Source organism: Aspergillus brunneoviolaceus (genome assembly GCF_003184695.1).
Source record: "Aspergillus brunneoviolaceus CBS 621.78 unplaced genomic scaffold BO95scaffold_88, whole genome shotgun sequence".
NCBI classification, from domain to species: domain Eukaryota; kingdom Fungi; phylum Ascomycota; class Eurotiomycetes; order Eurotiales; family Aspergillaceae; genus Aspergillus; species Aspergillus brunneoviolaceus.
The window spans coordinates 122555-144345 of NW_020290818.1; the positions used below are offsets into that span (position 1 = coordinate 122555).

A 21791-nucleotide genomic window follows, 5' to 3' on the forward strand; every position below is an offset into this window, starting at 1 on the left:
GAGGCCATACCATAAAAGAGCATTGGTCCTCTGAAGTCGCCCCTCCATAAGACCTTTGTGTGAGTGATCAGTATCGGTGGCACAACTCGAGTATGCATCCATGCTCGTCTTTGTCAACTTGCCATGCTAGAACTGAAAAAACCTGGACGTTGAGAATGGGTACAATAGAGCTAACGGTGGGTAAGCATCGAAATCAATGCCTGACCGCGTGACACTAGGTGTCATCTGTGCCTGCCTCGAAGCTGGGGTCCATCCCGAGTTCAGGGTTTCATCGATTGTGGAGTAGGCGACGGAAGACGGAACAGAGACCTGCCGTGGGGAAAGTGAGTGAAGTGACCGGGCAAACAGTGGTACCCGGACTATGGGGCATTTGGGGCCGCTATTGTAAGTCCCCTAGCGCATGAGAAGGGAAAGAGTCAACCGTAAATTGGATGGTACGGAGCGGATGGTACGCAGGCATGGAAAGAGATTTGACAACAGACAAAGAGAAAACATCTCCCCGCGGGATGTTTGAATGAATTTTCTCAGCTTATGAGGGCTGAAGATCTCCTTCACCTGACGAATCATTTTGGTTTAGCCAAGATGGAGAATAAAGAAACTGTCGTGACGCTACACTTAGAGTTCGATTCCATGTTCGATTATTGCACGCTCAATCCCGTTCGTCGCGTGGCTCACGTTGCGTTTCGAAGCATGAAGTTCTAAAACCAAGTGTATTCAAATGGCTCTCTTCAATGAAAAATTGAATCTCTAATCTACGGTAGATTTGTCTATGGGTGGAGGAAGCTGCACCACAGGGAGCTCAGGGCACGTGACTCAGATGGATTGAGGATTAAATTAGAAACCTCACGTCAGTACTCATCTCTACTTAGGCCTGAGGCCATAATGGCTCTAGATTGTCAATTACCATAAGCAGCTGAAAGTTTGTGTGGTTCATGCATTGTTGCTGGGGGCTCGCATTCTTCCCAGCCGCAACATGCCAGTGCCCGAAACCTTCCTGGCTCTTTGGCATCTACGAATGACGGATGAGCAAAGCATGGTGCAAACCTGCAGTCAAGACGAGGTGTTAGCGTAATATGATTCCAACACAGTCGAGGAGCTACTCTATAGGGAAGGAGAATCCCCATGACGCTTAGACTGGATATATTTTGTCCGTCACTTGGTCATCTCTAGGTACTACACTTAGCTGGCTCTCCACACACCCTTTAAGCCATTCAGTGTCCATTATGTCACCCATCATTCGAACCCACTTACTTGGAACCAATACAAACTTCTACCAAACAATAGAAAGCGGATTTGTCACCCTCGCACTGGGGCCTATGATTGCGCAGCTGATCTACGTGGAAGCTGTTTCTGGTATAGTCAGGGTAGCATTCCAGCGGGTGGCCATTGGGGAACCCGAGCCCTGGCACTAAAATGAGAGGCCTCCAGCCACCAGGGTCTTTGGGCACAATGATTGGCAGTGACAGGAGGTGCGCAAGCCGTGGGTCTGTTTGTCTAGTCGATCATGGTGGGTGGGCCAGAGTGAAGTGCAGTCCATCCTGTGCCCATTTGCTGAGGCCACATTCCTCACCCATCTTTAGATCTCGAGGAATGTATGCAGAAACCCAGAGGCTGGAGGCCATCGCGACAATTCAAATAGGAGCATTGCTCTGTTGTTTGATAGCTTTGTTTTCTTTGCATCCTGTGCACTGTTTTCTTTGATTGTCAGTTTGTCAAACCGTGCCTACAGCTCAAACATTCTACCAAACATCCAGCTTCACTCACTTCTTCGACTGTTTGCCAAAACCCTACCTACCAAACCAACCAAACACCACATACATACATACCAGCCATTCTGAACAGCTTATCGGCACCTTATCCGGGGATTTCCTTCTTGCTCCAGACTTTTCCCTCCCGCTGAGCTTAATTGTCAGTCAAAATCTAATCGTTCCAGCGGGTTTTGTTGGGTCCATCTGGCAGCTTCCCTGACCTCGATTTCCGCAAACGGAAGGGGTTTCTCCGACTTGACTCGACACAATGTTCGCCCAGCCTTTGGATCACACTTTCAATGATTTATTCAACCAGTACGTCAATGTGGACACTTCTTGTGTCGATGGCAACAAAGACGTTTCATTCCCCGGCGATCTTGACCAACTATTTCAACTGGATTCATTGTCAAGCGACTGTGGCGACCTCTCACCCACCATCCCCACATCCAAGCAACAGCATCCATCCGTGCAGTCGTGGAGCCGGGACTTCTGGTGTCTGGCACAGGACACCGATGTATCTGCAGGCCAAGGTCATCATTTCTCTTTAGAGGACACCATCCATCCCTCGGCAGTCTCAGATCTCAGCATCACTCTTGAAGCTCCCTCAGTCGCCTATACCGCAGACACCCGCACGTCCCCGTCTACTCCTCCGGCCACGCCCAATCGCAAAGTTAAGAGTGCGCTTGTCACTCCCAAGTCGATCCGCCGTCATCGTGATTCCAATGACCGTCGCGCTTTACTCCGCAAGCAAAGCTTTTCGCCCAGCTTAACGCGCTCATCTCAAATCCAACGAAGCAGGATGGCCTACCCCGAAGCATGGGCACAGCGATTCCAGGATTTCGCCTTCCGTAGCTCCGAAGCTCAGTTACCTTTGTCACCACCACCATCCGACATCCTCGTTCAACAAGAAAACATGGCTGCCGATCAGGTCGGTATGCCTATGGCGCGCTCAGCAGAAGTGCTGCCTCGGGAACCAGAAATGTCTACCCACTATGAGCCCAGCATGTTCACTCAATCTTCTGCCATCACAATGCCTTCCCCATCGGCTGGCGCATTGGCAAGACAACAACAACGTTTCCTGAGTCAATCGAATAGCTCCACGCTGAGCACATCAAGCCCGCCTTCCGCCGACCACATCTTCTCTTCCCCGCTGTCGTCCGACCCTCAATCAATGTCCTCGTGGCAATCCGACTCTCTTGCCTCTAGCTTGCCGTACACCCCCGAATTGCAGACCCACGATGCTCAGACGTGGTGGTCACCGATGACGTCCCGGACCGCCCCGCGGCAACCCTCCTACCAACAACTTATCGCCTCGCCTTGCCCTCAGCGGCCGACTCAAAGCTCTACAAATCAACAAGACATGCTACAGGGAGGTCTCATGATCCAGTTGGATCCCTCCTCATTCGACCTCTCTCAACCACAAAGTCACTCATACCCGCCATCTGGCATGCAATCCACTGCCAGCGGCGAACAAAGCCGCTCATACAGTCACGGCTCCTCTAGCATCCAGCAGTCCGTGGAATCGTCGTCCTTCACCACACCGCAACTACAAAGTACCTCACGCTCCCCATCGTTGTCCCCGGGAAGCGGATCGCCTCCGACAGGCAGACCGATTTTACAATGTCAAGGAGGCATCAAAACCCCTCGCCGTCATAGCAACGGCCGCAAACTATCAGGCAATTCCATGAGCGCTCCCAAACCAGCTACAAAAGTCACCAGCTCGGGCAGTCCCCGCGGCAAGGCCGTCACCGTCTCCTTCGTGAACTTCACTGCCAATGACAGCAAGAAGATTCTTACCGGTGTGGCTCCCAGCGGCAGCTCGAAGACGAAGGCGCGACGAGAACAAGAAGCCCGCGACCGACGGCGCAAGTTGAGTGAGGCCGCGCTGAATGCCGTGCGCAATGCTGGGGGCGACGTTGAAGCTCTAGAAGCTATCCTATGCTAATAATCTTTGAACCTTCTCTCTATGCTTTTTAATCATTATTATACCTTTGTTGCGAATTTCTTTTTGCGTGGTTCAGTGCATCGGTCGTTCTTGGAGTTTGGGATTTTACATTTCACGGGTTGGAATCTAAAAAAGCGTTAGATCCACGGCGTTTGGGTTACAACAATTAGAATTAATGTATCATTAGTGGGGCTCAGATCTTTCAGAATAATTCAACCATCTAAACTACTTAATCACTTTCCAACTTCAAATTTTCCTCTTTTTGCATGTATCCCTGTATCGAGCATCTATGGAAGCTTTACGAGTGTCAATCCGTCTCTACATCAGACGTCAGCAAGCACCGGGGAACGTCAAGAGGCCAGTGACATGGTCAAGCCTTTGTCACGACATCTCCGCCTTCTCCGGAGTCTGGGTATGTACCTCCACTGGGGGTATTTAGTGGTTGCCAGTCAGATTGCTGGCCGAGGGTACCAGTAATGGATCCAGTGACATCCGCTGGGCTGGGGCCACCACGGCGCCCACCGACCGGGTCCTGCCGGGAGTGGGTTTTTGGGCGATCATCCCCAACGCTGCGTCCCAGGGTATGCTATTGCTCACAGTTTTACTCAGGTTGGATGACGTCCCTCGCCCCGGGGTCCCCGGGGTCATCCCCGCCGTCATGCCAATGAGTCTTGTACTTTGAAAGATCTCTCCCCGGGACCACCCAGACCTGCCCCCACAGCTTCCAATATGTGCTTTTTACGGTGATGCGCATCGCAAAACACGAGAATTTCGGATCGACCTTCTAAATTCCGCAGTCAGCTAGAAGTGAAGTTCTAAATGGCAATTGTCTGGTTCCCAAACGATGTCCATGTACCACAGAAGAAGCACATAGTCCAAGACCCCCCGTCCGGGGAGGAGAGAAGATCCCCCTCTCTCGTTCACGCCCCTAAGAGAAACATGAGCTGCAGTATCTTGGACTCCAAATCGGTCCAGATTTTCGGGTTCTCTGGTTCGCTTGTCTCGAGCGGGGGAATACTTCCGCTGTGGTGAAGTTCGGGTGGTGACGGCATGGGGGAACCGTAGACCATGCCCCGGGGGCCTGGTGGGTTGAAAATTGGAGGGGGAGGGGGAGGGGGAGGGGGAGATGTGTCACTTTGGAACTGCACTGGAGAATAGAATACCTCTGGGAGATTGGGCAAGATTGGATTGCTTGCGTTTGTGTAGGGTAAAATGGGGATGTTGGGCCTTTTGACCAGCTCGTATAGTTGCAAATAACGGGACATGGATGACCTACGCACTGTGCAGAAAGGATTGTGTGCGGATGCTTCGGGAAAGCGCCGTCGAGTGGGTAAGCAGATGGATTCCGATCTGAGCTGGATAGTGGCGAAGAGAATGAGGACTTCAAGAGCGAATTTTGCGGAAAGGTATGAGCAATTCTGGAGAGACTTGTTTCCCTCAGACAATGGAAGAGACCACCAGTTCTTGAACAGAAAGAGTACAAGGGAGTAAGTAATCTAAAGCTACTGTCCTGATCGATGGGTCTTCTGGGATTAGGGCTTAGTGCTGCCGGGTATTAGATCCGTGGGTTTCCGCAGTCGTCCATCCTATAAGTTACTGCACAGTCTATGCTCTTCTAAACAATACTGTGCCGCAAACAAGGGGTTGAGTTGGAAGGGTGTTAATCAGAGGGAAAAGAACACTTGAAAGGAGAATAGAGTCATTTGTACCCCACAATCTGATAATCATGTCTGTAGCTTGATAGCTACTAGTATCTCATCCCACCGGCTGACCCAACACCCACAGCATTCTTTACTGTCCATCCCACCGGATAACTCTTCCATCCCACCGCTGCTGACTATTTGATGACGTGATCGAGAACAACCCCTAACAAATGAGAGGATGGGGTGAGTGTCAAGTCACCTCGGCTTTTCCCCTCAGGGCCCCGGCCCCAAGCCAGCCCCGCCAAGATGCGAGCCCCTCTTGTTTACAGGACTGTACAATAAATATCTCCTCACCCCTCCACCACATCGCAACAATCGTAGCACTGTATCCAGCTCTTCTCCATCAATCTTCATCACCTTAGGTCATTCATTCACCACTCATACATCTTCTCAACCCAAACCCAAGCAACAAAAATGTCCCCCCTCTCCTTCCGCGAACACATCAACCTCCCGCCCTCAACCGCCACCCTCCACGACTCCACCCTCATCATCATCGACGCGCAGAACGAATACGCCACCGGCAAGCTGCAAGTGTACAACGTGGCCCAATCCCGCGCCGCCATCGCCGACCTCCTCGCCCGGTACCGCGCCGCCGGCGCCCAGCAGAACATCGTCCACGTTTTGCACCGCACGCCCGCGGGCGCCCCGCTCTTCACGCCGGAGACCCCGCTCGCCGAGGAGTTCGAGGAGCTGCAACCCCGCCCCGGCGAGAAGGTCATCTTCAAGCATTTTCCCAGCTGCTTTGCGCAGACGGAGCTGCACGAGCACCTGGCGGGGCTGGGGGCGGTGGGCAAAAAGATCGTGCTCGTCGGGTATATGGCGCATGTGTGTGTGTCGACGACGGCCCGCGCGGGCCATGAGCTCGGGTATGAGGTGTTGGTTGTGAAGGAGGCGGTGGGCGATCGGGCGATTCCTGGTGTCGAGGCGGACACGCTGGTGGATGTCGCGCTGTATGAGATTGGGGACGTTTTTGGGACGGTCCTCGCTTCAGGGAAGGAGATTGGGGAGTGAGAGAGGTTTATTTCTTTGGTAAGGGGTTGGATGGTGGGATGTGGGGGGTCGAGGATGGGTCTCGTTTATGTTAAGTGGAAGTGACATGAGGTATACAGTTTGGGTTTAAATTGGAGAATTGCTTTGTGCTCAGCACAGAGCGTAGACAGGCGGATCGCAGCCGGTGGCTAGCTCGTAGCAAGGTGCTGCCAACCCAAAAAGCCGAGATTGATGCTGCACCTGACCATCTAATATCCTGTCTGCTACTGGCAGTGTGCATTGCCCTGAGTCGTCCATCACTTCACTGGGATCCAGAAGTCTAGCATGACTCGTGTGCCTCTCATACGGTGGAGGCGGACACGTACCGTACTCCAGAACCCTTTCGCAAACGCTCCCATCCGGCCCTATAACCCGAGGAGTCATGTAGATGGAAAACGGGATACTGATCGCAATCTACTACCATTGTCAACCTCTTTGCTCTCGTTCTCACCAGAGGAGACAAACATACCGTATCGAACAACCGCCCGTTCCGATCCCGAAACTCCGCGCGGACCTCGAAAGCATGGTCGATCGCGACCATCTTCGTCCGCACGCTCTGCGAGCACAGGCTCACGCTCCGCGGCAGCGCCACTCGCGAGCTCACAGCCCACTCCGTGCCGGTGCAACTGACGGATCCACTTCCCCCAACGGGTGACTGTGTTTCTTTGAACAGGGAGTGGGTCCTCGAAGCGCTGACGGACAGGATATTCAGCGCTGCTTGTGCGGCGGTCGCATTCAGACGGATGTGGTGGCTTTCGATCACCTCTAATGTTAGGGCTGAGAGGTCGACGTCCTTGGATGGCGCCTGGAATCCCATGTCCACGGAGAAGATGGACCCGAAGGGGATGGTCCGGCTGGGGATCGAGATGCAGTATTCGATATTCTGAGCTGATTCGCCTCCAATCGTCTGTATAGGGCTCTTTTAGCCTAGTGAGACTTGCATATGGAAAGGGAGATGGGGCGTTACCAGTGGAGATTCCGCGGACAGCGGACATAGCTCCACTTCAGGGAGCTTGTAGATACTCAGGGCTTGCGACACGACAATATCTCTCCATACTCGGCGCTCAACGATGGCTTCGATGTGATATGTATGGTAGTTGTGATCGGGGCCGACGGATGTCTCAAAGAGATCGCTCGGGATCGGAATGTCAAATAAAAATTCATATTTCCCCACTGGGATTTGGAAGGAGCTGTGTGTTTTGGACGAGACGAGCCCTTGTTCTTCCTTGTAGGTGATGAGTTCTCGGTCTTCGGTGATCATTTCATTGTTTCGTTTTCTTCACAAGCAAACGAGGTTAGAAAACAAAAACAGCGGCTAGAGTTTGAGGTTGGGAGAAAAATGTTTTACATTTTTAACCGACCGACAAGTCTGACTTTGATGGTTTTGGCCCATATGGCTTCAGGCAGGGAAAGGAAGAGTTTCCCTGTCGCGGAGGGCATGCTTCCAGTAAAGTGACTTGTTGGAAGGAAGATGCATGACTTATCCAGTCTACTCGAAGGTGCTATTAGGGCAGTACTCGATGGACTGACGCGGTGCGACCGACATACCTAAGGTCATAACGTGCTTTCTGCGTGCGAAGCATTATTGGATTTGAACGAAGAGTCTATTAACTGAATTATCAGAGTGATAGTTTCTCAGTCAGCATGGAGAATTTCTTGTTCTGAAGCCCACTGGGTTGGTTTCATTTGTTTTTCTTATACTGTCTGCTGGTGAGCGGACTTGCCTAATTGGGGTCGGAGCACCGAATTCCACTCATGCAATGAATCCGCCTTGCTTTGAAAGTAATATGAGAAATAACCTGACAGCTTTAATATCTCGTTGGATATAACCTCTACACAAGCGCATTACTATCATCATGACACATGGATGTAAATTACATCCCACTGCTGGAATTCCGTTACTCCCACACCAAGCGCTTGACCATCTACTCTCCATCAACGCCAACACTATTGGTCACCGAGCCGAAGATCTCCAAAGCATGACCGAGATAATCTTGGACACCTCGCACCCGAGGAGTCATATCACTACCTAGAGGCAGAAGCTTCTCATTCTGATGGCTTTCCCCAACCCCCTCGCCGACAATAACCTCATACAAAGCCTGCATGGCCTTGTCCTTGTCACCGTTCGGTTTGAGCTTCCCGTCTACCAGTATTCTCTGGATATGTTCCACCACCGTTCCCTTATAATTTTCCGGCAGGGGCAACTTTCCCAGAACCACCGAGTTCGGCATATTCGTGTTGAAAGTCCCGAGCACCACCGTCAAGGTGCGGATATTGAACGGAGCGACCTCCTTAGCCAGGATCTTGGTAAGTGCTGACCAGAAACCACATTTAGCAAATGCACCTCGACGAAGCAGCAACCTCCTCGCACAGTTATAGTACATACCATCCAGTCCCGCCTTTGCGCCCGCGTACACCCCCATGGTGGGGGTGCCGTCCAGCGAGGCCCCGCTGCTCATGTTGACGATCACGCCCGACTTGCGCCGACGCATATGGGGCAGCACGGCCCGGATGAGACGCAAGGGGCCGAAGTACATGGTCTCCATCTGCGCTCGCACCTCCCCCTCGGCGAAGATCTCGATCGGGGCGTAAATGCAGTAGCCGGCGTTGTTGACCAGAATGTCGATGTGGTCCCCGCTGTGTTCGAGCTCGGTGATGATGTCGCCGCTTGTGCGACTGTCCACGTCCAGCTGGACCCATTTCCCGCCTGCAGACTCGATCTCAGTAACGAGGTCAGGGGTTCGCGAGGGATTGCGGGAGGTCGCGATGACTCGATGTCCGCCGGCTTGGGCGGCGCGGGCCAGCGAGAGGCCGAAGCCGGAGGAGCAGCCGGTTATGAGCCAGGTGAGTCTGGTGGTTGTCATGATGAATGTTAGGATGGTGATGTTGATGATGAATGACAAGAATCAGAATATCAGCAGATCTTTCTGCCTTTTAAATATCACGCTCCGGGGATAGCGCTGCAATGAGGCCGTGGGAATAGTTACAGTACTCACTAAGTCCGCGGACTTGTCGTACCTAAACCCCGGATAACTCCCTGCTTGCTGCAGTCTACTCGATGGGTGTCCACGCATTTTGTCAGTCGTATGACACGCATGAGGTTAATGAGTTGGCCTTACTGGCACATCTTATTGAGGCTATTTGAGCGGCTCGAGTGGGAGTATTTCTCCAAGATTTACATGATTCAATCGTCTGTTCACTCGGCTAATATTCTCAAAATCCCTTTGCGTTGCTCAAGTGCTTGATACTCAGGTGCAATCATGACAACAGACTATCAACAAATGGACACTTTGACCGAGTGGTTAAGGTGCTGGCCTGCTAAGCCAGTGGGTTCGCCCGCGTGAGTTCGAATCTCACAGGTGTCGCATATTCTTTTTTCTTTTTTTTCCGCTTCCGAGCCCACGTATACTCAACCCTATCTTCCCTAGCCTGGGTCCTTCGCTGGATCGCCCATTTTGCACTAGATAAATCTCATTTACGAGTCTGCGTCAAATCATCAAAGGTGTGAAGCTGGAGTTAGTGGTCAAAGTTAAACAAGCGGCCGACTTATAATACCGAATAAAGCACTGCAATATCATTGCCAAATAAATAGTCCATAACAGTGACAGCAATTCTTCCAGTGGAATTCTAATTATAGAGACACTCTTACGCTGACCCATCACAGCCCCACTGCGAATATTGCCTGACTGAATGCTTCACCCCATGCGCATCCTGCTCCCGCAACACAACCCGAGACATACCACCTTGTCTAATAGCTGTCCGGAAAGAAGACATCCCATGAGCTGGCCTAAGGTCTTGACTTGGAGAGACCCTATCCTTCTTCCGATCAACCGTTGCGTTCATCACCGCCTGGTTCCAGATCTGATCGGCAGCAGTGAAAGGACACTCGAAGCTCCACTCTGCTCGAATTTGCACGTCGTGTTGCTCGGGCATGGCGTCTGGCTCTGCGGATGTCCTGTGAAACACCACCTCGACAGACCCGCCGTAGGCGATGCTGCGTGCTAGACGTTCGATATGAGATTTGAATGCCGTGGAACTACCATCAGGGAAGAATGCTCATTTGTGAAGCGTCCAGCTGGAACCAAGCTGGGGCTTAATTTTAGAAGAAATATAGTACTGGGCTAGGTGAGCATACCTTGATCCAGTTGGACTTTCACGCAGCCAGCCAGCTACTATCTCCTCAAATATGGAGCCGTCCTGATCGTTGGACTTCTCCCATGCCCGACAGCCACTTGCATTGGTCGTCACGAGTTGCCCTGATCTGATTCCTACTACCTTCGTACAGTCAATCCAGAGATCAAAATCGATAGCTTTGCATTGATCGTTCGTCATGTGCGTTCCAAGGATTTGTATGGAAGCTTTGGGCGGAGACTTTAACTGCTCCGTCAAAGAAGATATGCGGTTGTCTGACGTGGAAGCCATTTCTGCGATTGGCGATCATATAGAGCCTCGATAAACAGGGAGGTAGACATAGGCAGGACACGATGTGCGAAGTGTGTCCCTTTTAAGTCATTGATTGAGCTGGAGCCGAGACAATCTGCGTCATAGTGCATTCTAGTTGAAGTGAATCTGGCCACACCGACGACATAGTCTCTCAATCTGCCAGCGGCCATTCGACCTCACTGGCCAGGATGCTGCTCACCGCCCGTCGCACCCATGTCGAGAGCCTCACATAGCTGAATTCATGACTCATCTTCGTTCTTGAGACAGTTGGGCACTGGCCAATGGTTTCTAGAATCAGACCAATATTATACTTGGCTAGGAACCACGAAGCACAAGCTGTTCTGTCCAAAAAGTCCCGGTGATAGAAAGGCGATCATTCCTTCAATTGTAATCCATGATATCTGTAGGGTTGCTACCGCTGGCGGATATTGTAACTTTCGGCATGACGATGTACGACGCACTGAAGCTCTGCTTGGATGTTTTCCGAGGCAGCTTGTTCAAGAGCAGTAATCCTGGCGCAGATCTCGTGAACGATCTATAACGTTGATAGTGCTTCATAACGCTGCACACGAGATTATCATGAGATAGCGTCGATGTTGCTGCTTGAGAGATGCGCCGATTCAGACTGTCACGACAGCTTGAGCCAGAGACTGCTACGGCTGGCTGCAAAGAATGATCATGACCAGTGTTGAAGCGGCTGTTGCTGCCACTCTTGCTGCTACTGCTGCTGCTACTGCTACACCAGTGCGCTGACTTCGAGACGGAGAATGACCCTGATCGCCGGACACTGTTTGGGTGGGCTTTCGAGAATAATGGCGAGGAAATAGTGGAGATATATCGTTTGTAAAGCGACCCACCTACTCCTAGTAGCAGCTGTGAATGCCCTGTTGTGGTTAATATTTTAGCTTGCCTCTGGGGATAGCCGCCCCCATACGCCGTCAGGGGTATTGTTATCATCGCCCTTTATTGACCCCCCCCCCAGATACCGTCATAAGAAACACCTCCCCTCCGAGGACTCTCCAACTTCCTTCCATGCCTCTTGGCGGAATGGGAGAACAGGAATTTGCCTGGACTAAATAATGTAGATAAGATATGGGGTGGACTGGTAACAGAAGGTGTTCCCAACTGGGCCGCAGATCATGTGACTGTGCCTACGATGACCATCATTCAGCTAGAGTCACTCCCTACATCTTCACGCCCACCTTTCAGCATCAAGAGGCGTTCCTTCTGCTCGCCTGGCGGATCTTCCTCACCATGCTTCTTACTGGGGCTTCAATATCTCGCCTGTCACCACGAATCTCTAGGCACTTTTTCCCTCGGCGCCCCTTGTTTCAACGCCCTGCATCACCAGTACGCGCTTGCTCACACTTAAGCTATCCACTTCTCGACACAACCAAGAAGCTCGAGGAAGAGACACTGCCATGGTACTCCGGATGAGTTCTATTCGGTGAAAATAGGCGAGGTATTCCAATCAAGGTATCAGGTGATTGGTAAATTGGGCTACGGTGGATATTCAACCGTGTGGCTGTGCAGAGACCTACAGTCAGCTTACCTCTCAACCAAGTAGCGATGTAAAAGCCAACTCACCAGTCCCTAGGATGCATGATTATATCACCCTGAAGGTCTTCGAGCGCAATTCGGCAGAAGGCCAAAGAGACGTAGAGACCTATCGTCACTTGAACACACTCGGCACAACAGATCATGCTGGTGCTAAGCTTATCCGCAAAGCGCTGGATAGCTTCCAAATCGATTTTGGATGTCTTGTTCATCCCACCTTGGGGATAAGTCTCTATGACTTCGGCGCTCAGCTCAGAGCCAAGGTACTCCCCGAAAGTATAGTCAAGTTGACCTAATACATCTCCTGCTTGCCCTTGACTACCTTCACACAGACGCTGGAATCGTCCATACAGGTATGAGTCCTCTCTATCCTACTCCCGAAAGTCTAACCGAGCTGTCTCAGATATTCAAGAAAAGAACATCATGATGGCTATCGGAGACCCTTCGATTTAGCCGATTTCGAAGAAGAGGAGAAGTCTAGTCCTAGCCCGCGGAAGTCCGTCGGCGATCGAGTCATCTATGCTTCTCAAAAGCTCAGGAAGACTACGCAACATGGTCGTCCTACGCTGTGTGATCTTGGTCAGGCTCGCCGTGGGTCAGATATCTACCATGGTGATATCCAACCATATATTTACAGGGCTCCCGAGGTGATACTGCGGATGCGAAAAGGTTGATATTTGGAATGCCGGATTGCTGGTACGTGTTCCAGTTCTTCGGACCTCTTACATTAGATAGTGGGCAATCTCCATTGCTAATAACCTGTATAGACGTGAGATCTCTTCGAACAAGGAAATTTGTTCCACGGGCGTGATTCGGACAAGAAAAGCTCGAATGCCCAGCACATCGCTGAAATAATTGCTGTCATGGGGCCACCACCAAAAGAAATGACGCAGAATAGTGTCTATGCGACCGAGTTCTTCGGTGACGAAGGTATATATGAATCGTAGCCTTCCTTCCCACAGTGTTTTGCTGATAATCAAGTAGGGAACTGGAAGGGAGCAATCGAAATCCCTTCTAGATCGAAACGCTCGAAGAAAATTTGGAGGGTGAACCACGTCTACTGTTCCTCCGATTCTTGCGCAAGGTGCTCCAATGGAAGCCCGAGGAGAGATTTTCGGCAAGAGAGCTCTTGGACGACCCTTGGTTAAGGTCACCTTAATGACCAGATTTGCTTGGAGGGTGAAGTAGAAACGACACCGTAATTTGAGTCTCGGTTGTGCTAGGCATAGGGCACATGGGATGATCTCGAGTCTTACACTGTCAAGTGAATTATTTCCACTCTACAAGCGTGAAATATGATGGTCCAATAATGCATAATGATCGAGATCACCAAACCAGCTGGTGATTTGCCTGTCGTACCTGTACTGGGAGCCTGAGTTTCCGCCAAGCATTTCAACTTCAAGGTGAGACTAGGTAAGGGCTGGCTGAAGTTGAGTACCTCAGAGAGGTGGCTATTTGTAAGACTTGCTTGGCGCGAGTTCCTCACGGAGCCATCTACAAGAGCGCGAGCCCTATTACTCCCAAAGCAGCCAGTAAGCACGATCCACCCATTACCGCCGACTGCTGCGGCGCGCCATTCGCCCCCTTGGAACAATCATCGGGCGCATTCAGACCGTCGCAGAGCCGCTGGTGCTGTGACGGCCGCCATACCCGCCGCGGTGTCCTTGTCGATGGCGATGCGACAGGGGTCCGGTGTGGCCGTCGAGTTGGCCGTCACGACGCAAGAGTCGCGGCCAGCGGAGCTGACGTCCGGAGGCAAATGCAGGGCCGTGTCGGTCACATTGATCGTGCCGAGGTAGTGAAGGATTGCGCCCAAGAGTAGTAGTGCTGGAGGACGCCCTCGTGGCCGTCGTTCTTGGCTGTCGCCTCCTCATCGCAGCTTTCCCAGCGGAGCCACCAGTCCACCGACCAGTAGCCCGTGCTGCTGAGCGTCGGGAGATAGTGATATGCAACGTTCGGGTCTGTACTGCTGGAGAGATTGGCCCAGCGCAGATCGTGGGTTAAAGGAGTGGTGGAGTTGTTGGCGTCATTGCCGTGGCGGAGGCTGTAGGAGATGCGTAGGTTGAGAAGTTCGGCGTCCTGCGGGCTCTGGACTGCAAAGACAATGGGGAGCCAGTCAGCCGGCGAATACGTTTCGTTCAGAGGGAAGATCAGGCCTACTTCGACCGCGTGGGCGATGGCGACGAGAACTCCGAGTAATCCGAGTCTCATCGCTGGAGGGAAATGTATGACAAGATTAAATCCCACACAGGGGCTTTCTGACTGTGAGAAGGAGGATAGCCGAGCAACGCAATGAGCATGACTTTCTACAAATGACGCCTTAACGCAAAAGAGATGATATAGAATAGGGGCACATCCCTGGCGCCGAGACACTGTAGCGTAGAAATTGTAGGTCAACTTAGGGCTGACTCTTGGTTCACGATCCCCTCCCTCCCGCAGTCCCTCCAGTCTCCAAGAACCAACTCCAACCACGAGATGTCAAGATAGCTTGCCAAGTATGCATGCCAAGACCACGTAATGAAAAGATGAAGCGGAGAAACTGGTCTCGCTTGGACGGCCAAGGCTGAAATTGGGGAGATCTCCAACCCTCGGTCAGATGCGAGCCCACGCCCGGAACCCAATTTCCACTTCCGGAAACTCGCCTCCGCGCCTGTCAGTCAAACCGGGCTCCCGCTCATCTCCGACAGCCCAACAACATCCCTTCACCGCAGCCCCAACATCTCAACTTCAGAAGGTCTTCATCATGCAGCTGAAGTTCTTGACCGGATATGATGGCCGAAAAATTTCACGCGAGCATCTACGGCACGCTTGTGCCTCCTGCCGTCAGAAGAAGGTGCTTTGCCTGTACAGTACCCTCATTGCTTGGTGGACAATCAGCACTGATGACGGGAATAGAAGCGATGTTTTCACCATCAATCCCGACGCATCGCACAGTCTGCACAGGTGTTATCTGACCTAGAACGAGAGGTGCAAGAGAGCCCTCATGTCTCGTCGCCACAGCACAGAACCGAACAACGACAGCCCTCACATATGTCCCCCTCCATCCCATCAACGCCAGGATCGATGACCAGCAGAGGGAACACAGACCCCGATCAATTCGCATGCGACACTAACCCTGTTGTCACTCTGTTGGATGACCCCAGATCAAGACTCCCGGAGGGTCAATCTCAGATGGGGGACGTGGGAGCGTCATTATATAACGAATGCTTCTCCCCTCCGATATCAGAGTCACAGCCTCACGGACACACAGCGAATGAATTCAAAACAAGAACCGTCCCCATGCTACCCCCAAAACCACAGCAAGAAGCCTTGATCGACATCTACTTCCACCGCCTGCACCCCTTCCTCCCCCTCCTCGACGAAGAAGAAACCCGCTCCCAGTTCGCAACCAACACCCTCCCCGCCGCCCTCCTCCAATCCATCTGCCTAACCGCCTCCAAAGACCCCCGCGCCGCGCCTTTCCTCTCCCTCAACCCCACCCCAACCCTCCTAACCCTCGAAACCTTCGCCCGACTCCTCCACGCCGACATCACAAGGAACATGCCCAAGCAGCACGAGCGCAGGATCCTAACCATCCAGATCCTCGCCCTTCTGTCGTTGCACGCCTGGGGCCCCCACGGATGCGACGAGGCCTCCCTGGCATTATCCCAGGCCGTCCACCACGCCCACACGCTGGGCCTGCACCTCGCCCCGCGGGCGGGACGAAAGCCCACCCCGACGCCACCACCCAGAACTGGAACGCTATTCTGGTGCCTCTGGAGTCTAGACCGATGGAACGCCGCCGTCAACGGCCGCCCGCTGCTGATCCACGACTACGACATGGACCAGGAGGTGCGCGACGTGCTGTCTCTCCCCATCCCCATATTCGCACCAGCGTTCCGCATCTGGTTGCGCATCGCCGAGCACCTCGGCCGGGTGATCCGATCGTACCGGCCTGTTCGGACACGGACTACCAGTTGCAGTTGCAGTGACAACTGCGAACAGGGCCCGGAGCTCTGCACCTTCGAGGAACTCGTCTCGCAGTCCGATGGCTGGGCCACCGACCCTGAACTCCTTGGTAAATAGCATCAAGTCCAACCCAACTCCACCAAACCCCCCCCCAATTCACCCATTCCTAACCCTTGAACAGAACAACTGGAACTCTACCACCACGCCGTGATCCTCCTCTCCACACACTCCCAAGGCCTACAAGGCCGCTCCCGCTCCCGCTCCACGCAGATCCGGCAGAGTCAGGCCCTGCACAGTGTGGCGGCCCTCGTCCGTCGACACCGACCCCGACCCCGACATTCCCAAATCCCGCCCATCGCGCTATCCGCGTATGCGATCGCGCTCGCCTTCTCCGTGACGTACAGCCACCTCAAGGAAGCGAGATTACCCAGCGCGCGGGCTCTGGCGCTCGAGCAGCTCGATCTGTTTCATGGGGCACTGCGGGCAGCAGCGAAGACGTGGTGGCTTGCAGCTGTTATGGCGCATTTGGGAAGGAATGCGCTGGAGCGGCTGGAGCGGGTTGCCCCCGTGGATGGTGGTGGTGGTGGTGGTGGTGGTGGGGGCGCACTCGACCCTGAAAATCAAGCCCCGGAGTATCACCATGATCTCGGTCATGCGGGTAATGCTGGTGGGGATACGCTACTACCCAGCGGTTCTACGGGGTATTTTCAAAGTGAGAGTCTCGAGGTTCAGACACCTGAGATTTCCGCGCTTCTGGAGGGCTGTTCCGCCCTGTCGGAGACGGAGTATGGGGCGTACTTTGATAGCTTTCTGCAGAATTTCCCGGATCCCGGGTTTGCGTTGCCGGGGTTCTTTCTGGGGGAGTCGGTTGTTGGCTGATAACCCTTCTTTGGGGGCATAGGGGGTTCTCGGAGGGGGAAAGTAGTTATGTCAGGATACTTGATTGACGGTTGTGAGCAACAGTGTAGACATGTGACAGTTCTATTTCAATATGTTCTGAACAAAGGGCGAGTCTTGGATGGTGGCCTTGTCGTTGAGGCTGTTCCTGGTTGAGGATCTCAGGGACAGCTGTAGTTATAACATATACACTACACACATGAGGCCAGGCAGAGTTCCAGACAGACCTACCGCTGAGATCGAAGCGGCACCTCCGTCGCAGGTACGACCGTCTCGAACCCGCCGCGCAGCTCCTCCCCACCCACCCCCCAGATCCCACTCAGATCAACCTCCTCCCCCCACGGCAGAGCATCCACGTCCACCTCCCACCCCAGCAGACACCGCAGCACCACCCCAGCCCCGGCCTTACTCATCACCTCATTCATCTCCTTGCACCGCTCGTCACAGACGCACTCCAAGCAGCCCTGCGGCGTGAGGCATTGGCAGGCCTCGATGCGCTTCACCGCTCGGCGCAGCAGCACGTCCACGAACTCGAACGCCTTGCTCGCGATGCCGGATCCGCACGGCCCGCCCTTCGCATCATAGAAGGTCAACCGCGCGGGGCGCTGCCGTGCGGGGGGCTGGAGGATCTTCTTGATTTTGGACTCGAGCTGCTTCCTCGTCTGGCCCTCGTGCGGTTGGCCTTCCTCCGCGGCTAAGCGCAGGCCGCGGCCGATTTCCTTCTTCGCGACTTTGCACTCGGTGCGGACGTCCCCAGGGGAAGAGATCACGAAGGTCGGGAGCAGCGAGAGGATGGCGTGTTCGGCGGCGTGGATGGCCGCCGCGATGTTGAGGTTGTGCGAACGGAGGATCTCCAGCGCCCGCTTGGGGATGTCCAGCCACATCCCCTTGGTGTAGATGTCGATCGGGGGGTTGTCGACTGTGACGGCGTCCAGGATGCGACCGCGTTTGTCAATCTTGAAAAACCCGTAGACAACGGCGTGGATGCGGATTGACCCAAAGAACGCGCGGCTTGGCGGGTCGGGTGACTCGGATGGAGCTTCAGTTTTGGCCGCGGCCGCGGCCGCGGCCGAAGCGGCGATGGAGAACGGATTCTGGTTGATGAACCGGATGGAGTCGGTTTCGATGGGATCGATGTCGGTGTAATCGCGTTGCATGGTGTTCCAGTCCACATGGACCCGGATGACGCGCGCGAAATGGCGATCGGGATGGAATTCTTGGACGAGGTAGGTTTGACCCTGATGGAGAAAGATGCCTCCTTCGTAGATGGTGAAGAAGGCACGCGAAGCTTCCACCTCTTCGAGAACAACGTTGCGCGAATTGGTGGTGTCGATGACGGCGAAGTGCTGGTCCTCAGTGTCCCGGATGGAAACACAGCGGGACGGCTGAGGCCGGAAGCGCTCGTGACAGTGGTAGTAACCAAGAGCATCGCGGGTGAGGCGAGTCGCGGCGAATTCGGCAAGCTGTGGTCCGAAGTAGGTGCTGTCCTCATCGGGGCGGATGGGCATCTCGAAGGCAGCACACTGAATGTGGCCTTCAAGGACCAATTCGTTGGCTAGGTCGACTTGGAGTTCGCAATTGGGCTTGGTGAACAATTCCTCGGGATTGCGCATATAGTGCTGGTCGGTGGGATAGCGATCGCCGACAAGAACCGAGAGCGAATCCTTGTTACGTCGACCTGCGCGCCCGCTCTGCTGGCGAAGATTCGAGATCGAGTAGGGGAACCCCAGAGTGATGACGGCGTCAAGGGACCCAATGTCAACTCCCAGCTCGAGAGCATTAGTGGCCACAATGCCCATCAATCGGCCCTCAAACATGTCTTTTTCAATGGCACGTCGGTCTTGCGGGCTGTAGCCACCGCGGTAGCCCATCACGAGCTTCGCAACCTCAGCGCGACCCAGATTTTGGCATTCCGTCCGCACAGCTTGCAAGAGAACTTCACACATCTTGCGGATTCGACAGAACGCGATAACCCGCGCGCCACGTAAAATGAGCTGGCAGAACAGACGTGCCGTTTCGGCGACACTGTCCCCGCGGCCGGATGTTGGGTCGTTAGGATCTTTGAAAGGCGTATTCCAGCACATAAATTCCTTGCGTCCCGATGGAGAGCCATCGAAGTCGATCAATTTCACATCTTCAACTCCAAAAATGGCCTTCATGTGCGCTTCCGGATTGGCTACTGTGGCCGAGCAGGAGATGAATCGCACCTGACGGTTACCTACAGCGGCGCAAATGCGGCGTAGGCGACGCATGATGAATGCGACATGGGATCCAAACAGTCCATTATACACGTGCAGCTCGTCGACTACAACGAACTTGAGGTTTTTCAGAAACGTACGCCAGGAGCTTTCTTGAGGCAGAATGGTGATGTGTAGCATGTCGGGATTGGTGAAGATAATACGCGCCTCATCTCGAATGTGGTTCCGTGCGGCCATGGGCGTGTCTCCGTCGTATGTCTCAACGATGGTGTCTTGGAGACCATCCAAAAACTGAAGCAGCTCCTGCATACTGCGCCGTTGGTCTTGTGCCAATGCCTTGGTGGGAAATATGTACATCCCGCGGCTAGCAGGATCTTTCTCCAGCTCATGCAACATGGGCACCTGGTAGATCAAGGATTTTCCCGAGCTAGTGGAAGTAGACACAATAACATTGTGACCATCGTATAAGTGATTGATGGCCTCTGCCTGGTGGGAATATAACTGAGTAATGCCCTTGGTATTGTACAATGCATTGACCAGATTCTGAGAGAGCTGGAAGTTGAGTTCGGCATGTATGGGAGCCTGTGCTTCAAACACTCGATGTCCCTCGGGAACAATCTGTGCCGTATACCAATCCATCTGCCGGATCTCTTCCACGATTTCCGACATGGATTTCCGGATCTTGGGGATCTGAGGGGGCGCTTTGACGGACGCCAAGGCCAACAACTCGTCGTCGTCTGGAGGAATGGGGATCCATGCATCTTTTTCCGATTCTAGTCGCATGACAGGGTCGAGTTTCTCGTCTTCGCAACGGACAAGAAACTCGTCGATCGCGTCGGTGAACTTCTTATTGCGTTTCTCGATGAGGGTTAACATCTGCTTCTGACTGTATACGGGCATTTTGAGGTCCTCGTCCTTCATTTTGCGTCTCGGCTTTGTCGGCTCTCCGGTTTTCGGGTCTCTCACTTCCCGCTTGAGATCCTGGTCAACCAACTCGAACAACAGGGTTCTGGTCGGAACGCCGTCTGTCTCAGGAAGCATGTCCCTGCCATAACCCAATTGTTTAATCTCTCGCTCCCCCGTGGTCATAAGCTCGAGTTTGGCATCGTCGACATATTCAAAGCGAACTGCTCGCGGCACGAGCACCCTAACACGAGCGATGTCCTCCACTGTCAGCTCCTGACCTTGCAACTGAGCTTGGACGGCTTGTTTGATGTTGCTGAACGTGGTCGCAAAGTGCTTTCGCGTGCAGCAGAAGGTGTAGACGAGGTTCAGGGCGCGGTGGGTGCGCGATAGCTGCTTGAAGGCGTCGGGCCACGGGGTGGCTGGAGTTCGCTTCGGGGATGCAGCGGCTCTTTTTCGCTTTTTACCCGACTGTGTCGATGCAGGTTCATCTGCAGTAGCAGGTTCAGCTGATTCTGAATTGGGAGTTGAACGATCACCGTTGCGACCCCTCTTGCCCGATCGCTGCGCTGGCGGTAGAATTGTGGTGGCGGCTTGGGTAGCCTCGGTTGGTTTAAGCTCCTCATGGGATGTTTTCCTGTCCGTTTCGGTGGAGGGACAATCCACTGGAGCTCTGGGACGGGCCATACCCGTCACTCATGGTGGGAACAGCAAGGCCAGTGCTGCGAGCGGATATTGGCTGTTGGCGCCTGCAGCAAGCAGTGCATCAGACGGGCTGAGGATTAATTTAAGATGGAGTTTACTTATTTGTTGTAGGTCTAGCGTGGAAATCCGAAATCTCGGTGTGGTCTGGGCCCGGACCGGATTTACCTTACTCCTTGAGCACTTTCGGGGATGACCAATCCGCTGGCTCAGCTGTGGTGGTTTCAGGAACTCATGCATGTCTCAAAACAGCACGTTTCTCGATGGTCAGGACCTCGACTATAATAGTATGATGCTCTCTCGGACGTGGGTGGCTGGGAGTTTATCTCATAAGCACTGCAAAAGTACTCCAGACCGGTTAGGCTGACATGGATGAGTTTGTACTGCACGGAGACAGTACCTCCTAGCCTGCCATACACCTTGCGTGATGCATGGTGACTGACGTAGGCAGATGGACATGTCGCCTGCCAACGGCAGATGCTCCTTTTGGAAAGGTTATTGGGTTATTGGGTTTTATTGTGACGATCAGGAACCAGCCACGGCAAGGCGAACCGATGGGGACTTTTTTTCGATAGTGGATCCTCCCGATTCCTTTTTTTAGGCAGGCGTCGAGTAGCACTAGCACTGTAAACACCAACCGAATTTGTTCATTCAGTTCTACTCTTCAGCATGCGATTACTGTGCCAACTGTTTTGGTTTGTTTTCAATATGAGATGAG

At 53.4% G+C, this 21791-nt stretch overlaps 9 protein-coding genes and 1 non-coding gene across 10 annotated transcripts; 5 read left to right on the forward strand and 5 right to left on the reverse strand.

Moving 5' to 3' along the window:
- Positions 1-2016: 2016 nt before the first annotated feature.
- On the forward strand, positions 2017-3745 carry wetA (developmental regulatory protein WetA; the record flags this gene model as incomplete). The annotated part of the gene is made up of 1 exon (XM_025591275.1): positions 2017-3745. The coding sequence occupies one exon, from the start codon at positions 2017-2019 to the stop codon at positions 3691-3693; it is 1677 nt and encodes a 558-aa protein (XP_025437465.1). The 3' UTR covers positions 3694-3745.
- A 1972-nt stretch (positions 3746-5717) lies between these two features.
- On the forward strand, positions 5718-6626 carry BO95DRAFT_447413 (putative isochorismatase family hydrolase). Its single transcript, XM_025587613.1, has one exon. The coding sequence runs from the start codon at positions 5811-5813 to the stop codon at positions 6405-6407; it is 597 nt and encodes a 198-aa protein (XP_025437466.1). The 5' UTR covers positions 5718-5810; the 3' UTR covers positions 6408-6626.
- Positions 6537-8050, reverse strand: BO95DRAFT_507816 (uncharacterized protein; the record flags this gene model as incomplete). The annotated part of the gene is made up of 5 exons (XM_025591276.1): positions 7974-8050; positions 7774-7914; positions 7393-7702; positions 6895-7332; positions 6537-6839 (listed from the first exon to the last, which is right to left on the reverse strand). Exons 1-5 carry the CDS (start codon positions 8006-8008, stop codon positions 6537-6539), a joined length of 1227 nt encoding a protein of 408 aa, XP_025437467.1. The 5' UTR covers positions 8009-8050.
- Positions 8051-8319: 269 nt separating this feature from the next.
- On the reverse strand, positions 8320-9308 carry BO95DRAFT_447414 (SDR family oxidoreductase). The gene is made up of 2 exons (XM_025587614.1): positions 8812-9308; positions 8320-8739 (listed from the first exon to the last, which is right to left on the reverse strand). The coding sequence occupies exons 1-2, from the start codon at positions 9287-9289 to the stop codon at positions 8351-8353; spliced, it is 867 nt and encodes a 288-aa protein (XP_025437468.1). The 5' UTR covers positions 9290-9308; the 3' UTR covers positions 8320-8350.
- Positions 9309-9709: 401 nt separating this feature from the next.
- BO95DRAFT_t286 lies at positions 9710-9790 on the forward strand. Its single transcript has one exon. It is a non-coding gene; the product is annotated as a tRNA-Ser (tRNA).
- Positions 9791-9978: 188 nt separating this feature from the next.
- BO95DRAFT_423710 (uncharacterized protein) lies at positions 9979-10847 on the reverse strand (the record flags this gene model as incomplete). Its single annotated transcript, XM_025584641.1, has 2 exons — positions 9979-10480; positions 10577-10847. The coding sequence occupies 2 exons, from the start codon at positions 10845-10847 to the stop codon at positions 10071-10073; spliced, it is 681 nt and encodes a 226-aa protein (XP_025437469.1). The 3' UTR covers positions 9979-10070.
- Positions 10848-12122: 1275 nt separating this feature from the next.
- BO95DRAFT_457010 (kinase-like protein) lies at positions 12123-13584 on the forward strand (the record flags this gene model as incomplete). Its single annotated transcript, XM_025588452.1, has 7 exons — positions 12123-12292; positions 12345-12410; positions 12466-12701; positions 12879-13072; positions 13095-13125; positions 13200-13355; positions 13460-13584. The coding sequence occupies 7 exons, from the start codon at positions 12123-12125 to the stop codon at positions 13582-13584; spliced, it is 978 nt and encodes a 325-aa protein (XP_025437470.1).
- A 617-nt stretch (positions 13585-14201) lies between these two features.
- Positions 14202-14636, reverse strand: BO95DRAFT_436258 (uncharacterized protein; the record flags this gene model as incomplete). The annotated part of the gene is made up of 1 exon (XM_025585223.1): positions 14202-14636. The coding sequence occupies one exon, from the start codon at positions 14634-14636 to the stop codon at positions 14202-14204; it is 435 nt and encodes a 144-aa protein (XP_025437471.1).
- An 848-nt stretch (positions 14637-15484) lies between these two features.
- Positions 15485-17549, forward strand: BO95DRAFT_423711 (fungal specific transcription factor domain-containing protein). The gene is made up of 2 exons (XM_025584642.1): positions 15485-16482; positions 16555-17549. The coding sequence occupies exons 1-2, from the start codon at positions 15489-15491 to the stop codon at positions 17250-17252; spliced, it is 1692 nt and encodes a 563-aa protein (XP_025437472.1). The 5' UTR covers positions 15485-15488; the 3' UTR covers positions 17253-17549.
- Positions 16999-21058, reverse strand: BO95DRAFT_476880 (ATP-dependent 3'-5' DNA helicase; the record flags this gene model as incomplete). Its single annotated transcript, XM_025589957.1, has 2 exons — positions 16999-20822; positions 20844-21058. 2 exons carry the CDS (start codon positions 21056-21058, stop codon positions 17498-17500), a joined length of 3540 nt encoding a protein of 1179 aa, XP_025437473.1. The 3' UTR covers positions 16999-17497.
- Positions 21059-21791: the final 733 nt, after the last annotated feature.

What these genes read in the sequence shown, in the direction of transcription:
- BO95DRAFT_447413 (XM_025587613.1), top strand. Translation starts at nt 5,811, where the DNA reads ATGTCCCCCCTCTCCTTCCGCGAACACATCAACCTCCCGCCCTCAACC.
- BO95DRAFT_447414 (XM_025587614.1), bottom strand. Translation starts at nt 9,289, where the DNA reads ATGACAACCACCAGACTCACCTGGCTCATAACCGGCTGCTCCTCCGGC. An exon ending in CGCAAAGGCGGGACTGGATG is followed by an intron (nt 8,740 to 8,811) that starts GTATGTACTATA and finishes GTTTCTGGTCAG; the next exon opens with CACTTACCAAGATCCTGGCT.
- BO95DRAFT_423711 (XM_025584642.1), top strand. Translation starts at nt 15,489, where the DNA reads ATGACCAGCAGAGGGAACACAGACCCCGATCAATTCGCATGCGACACT. An exon ending in CACCGACCCTGAACTCCTTG is followed by an intron (nt 16,483 to 16,554) that starts GTAAATAGCATC and finishes ACCCTTGAACAG; the next exon opens with AACAACTGGAACTCTACCAC.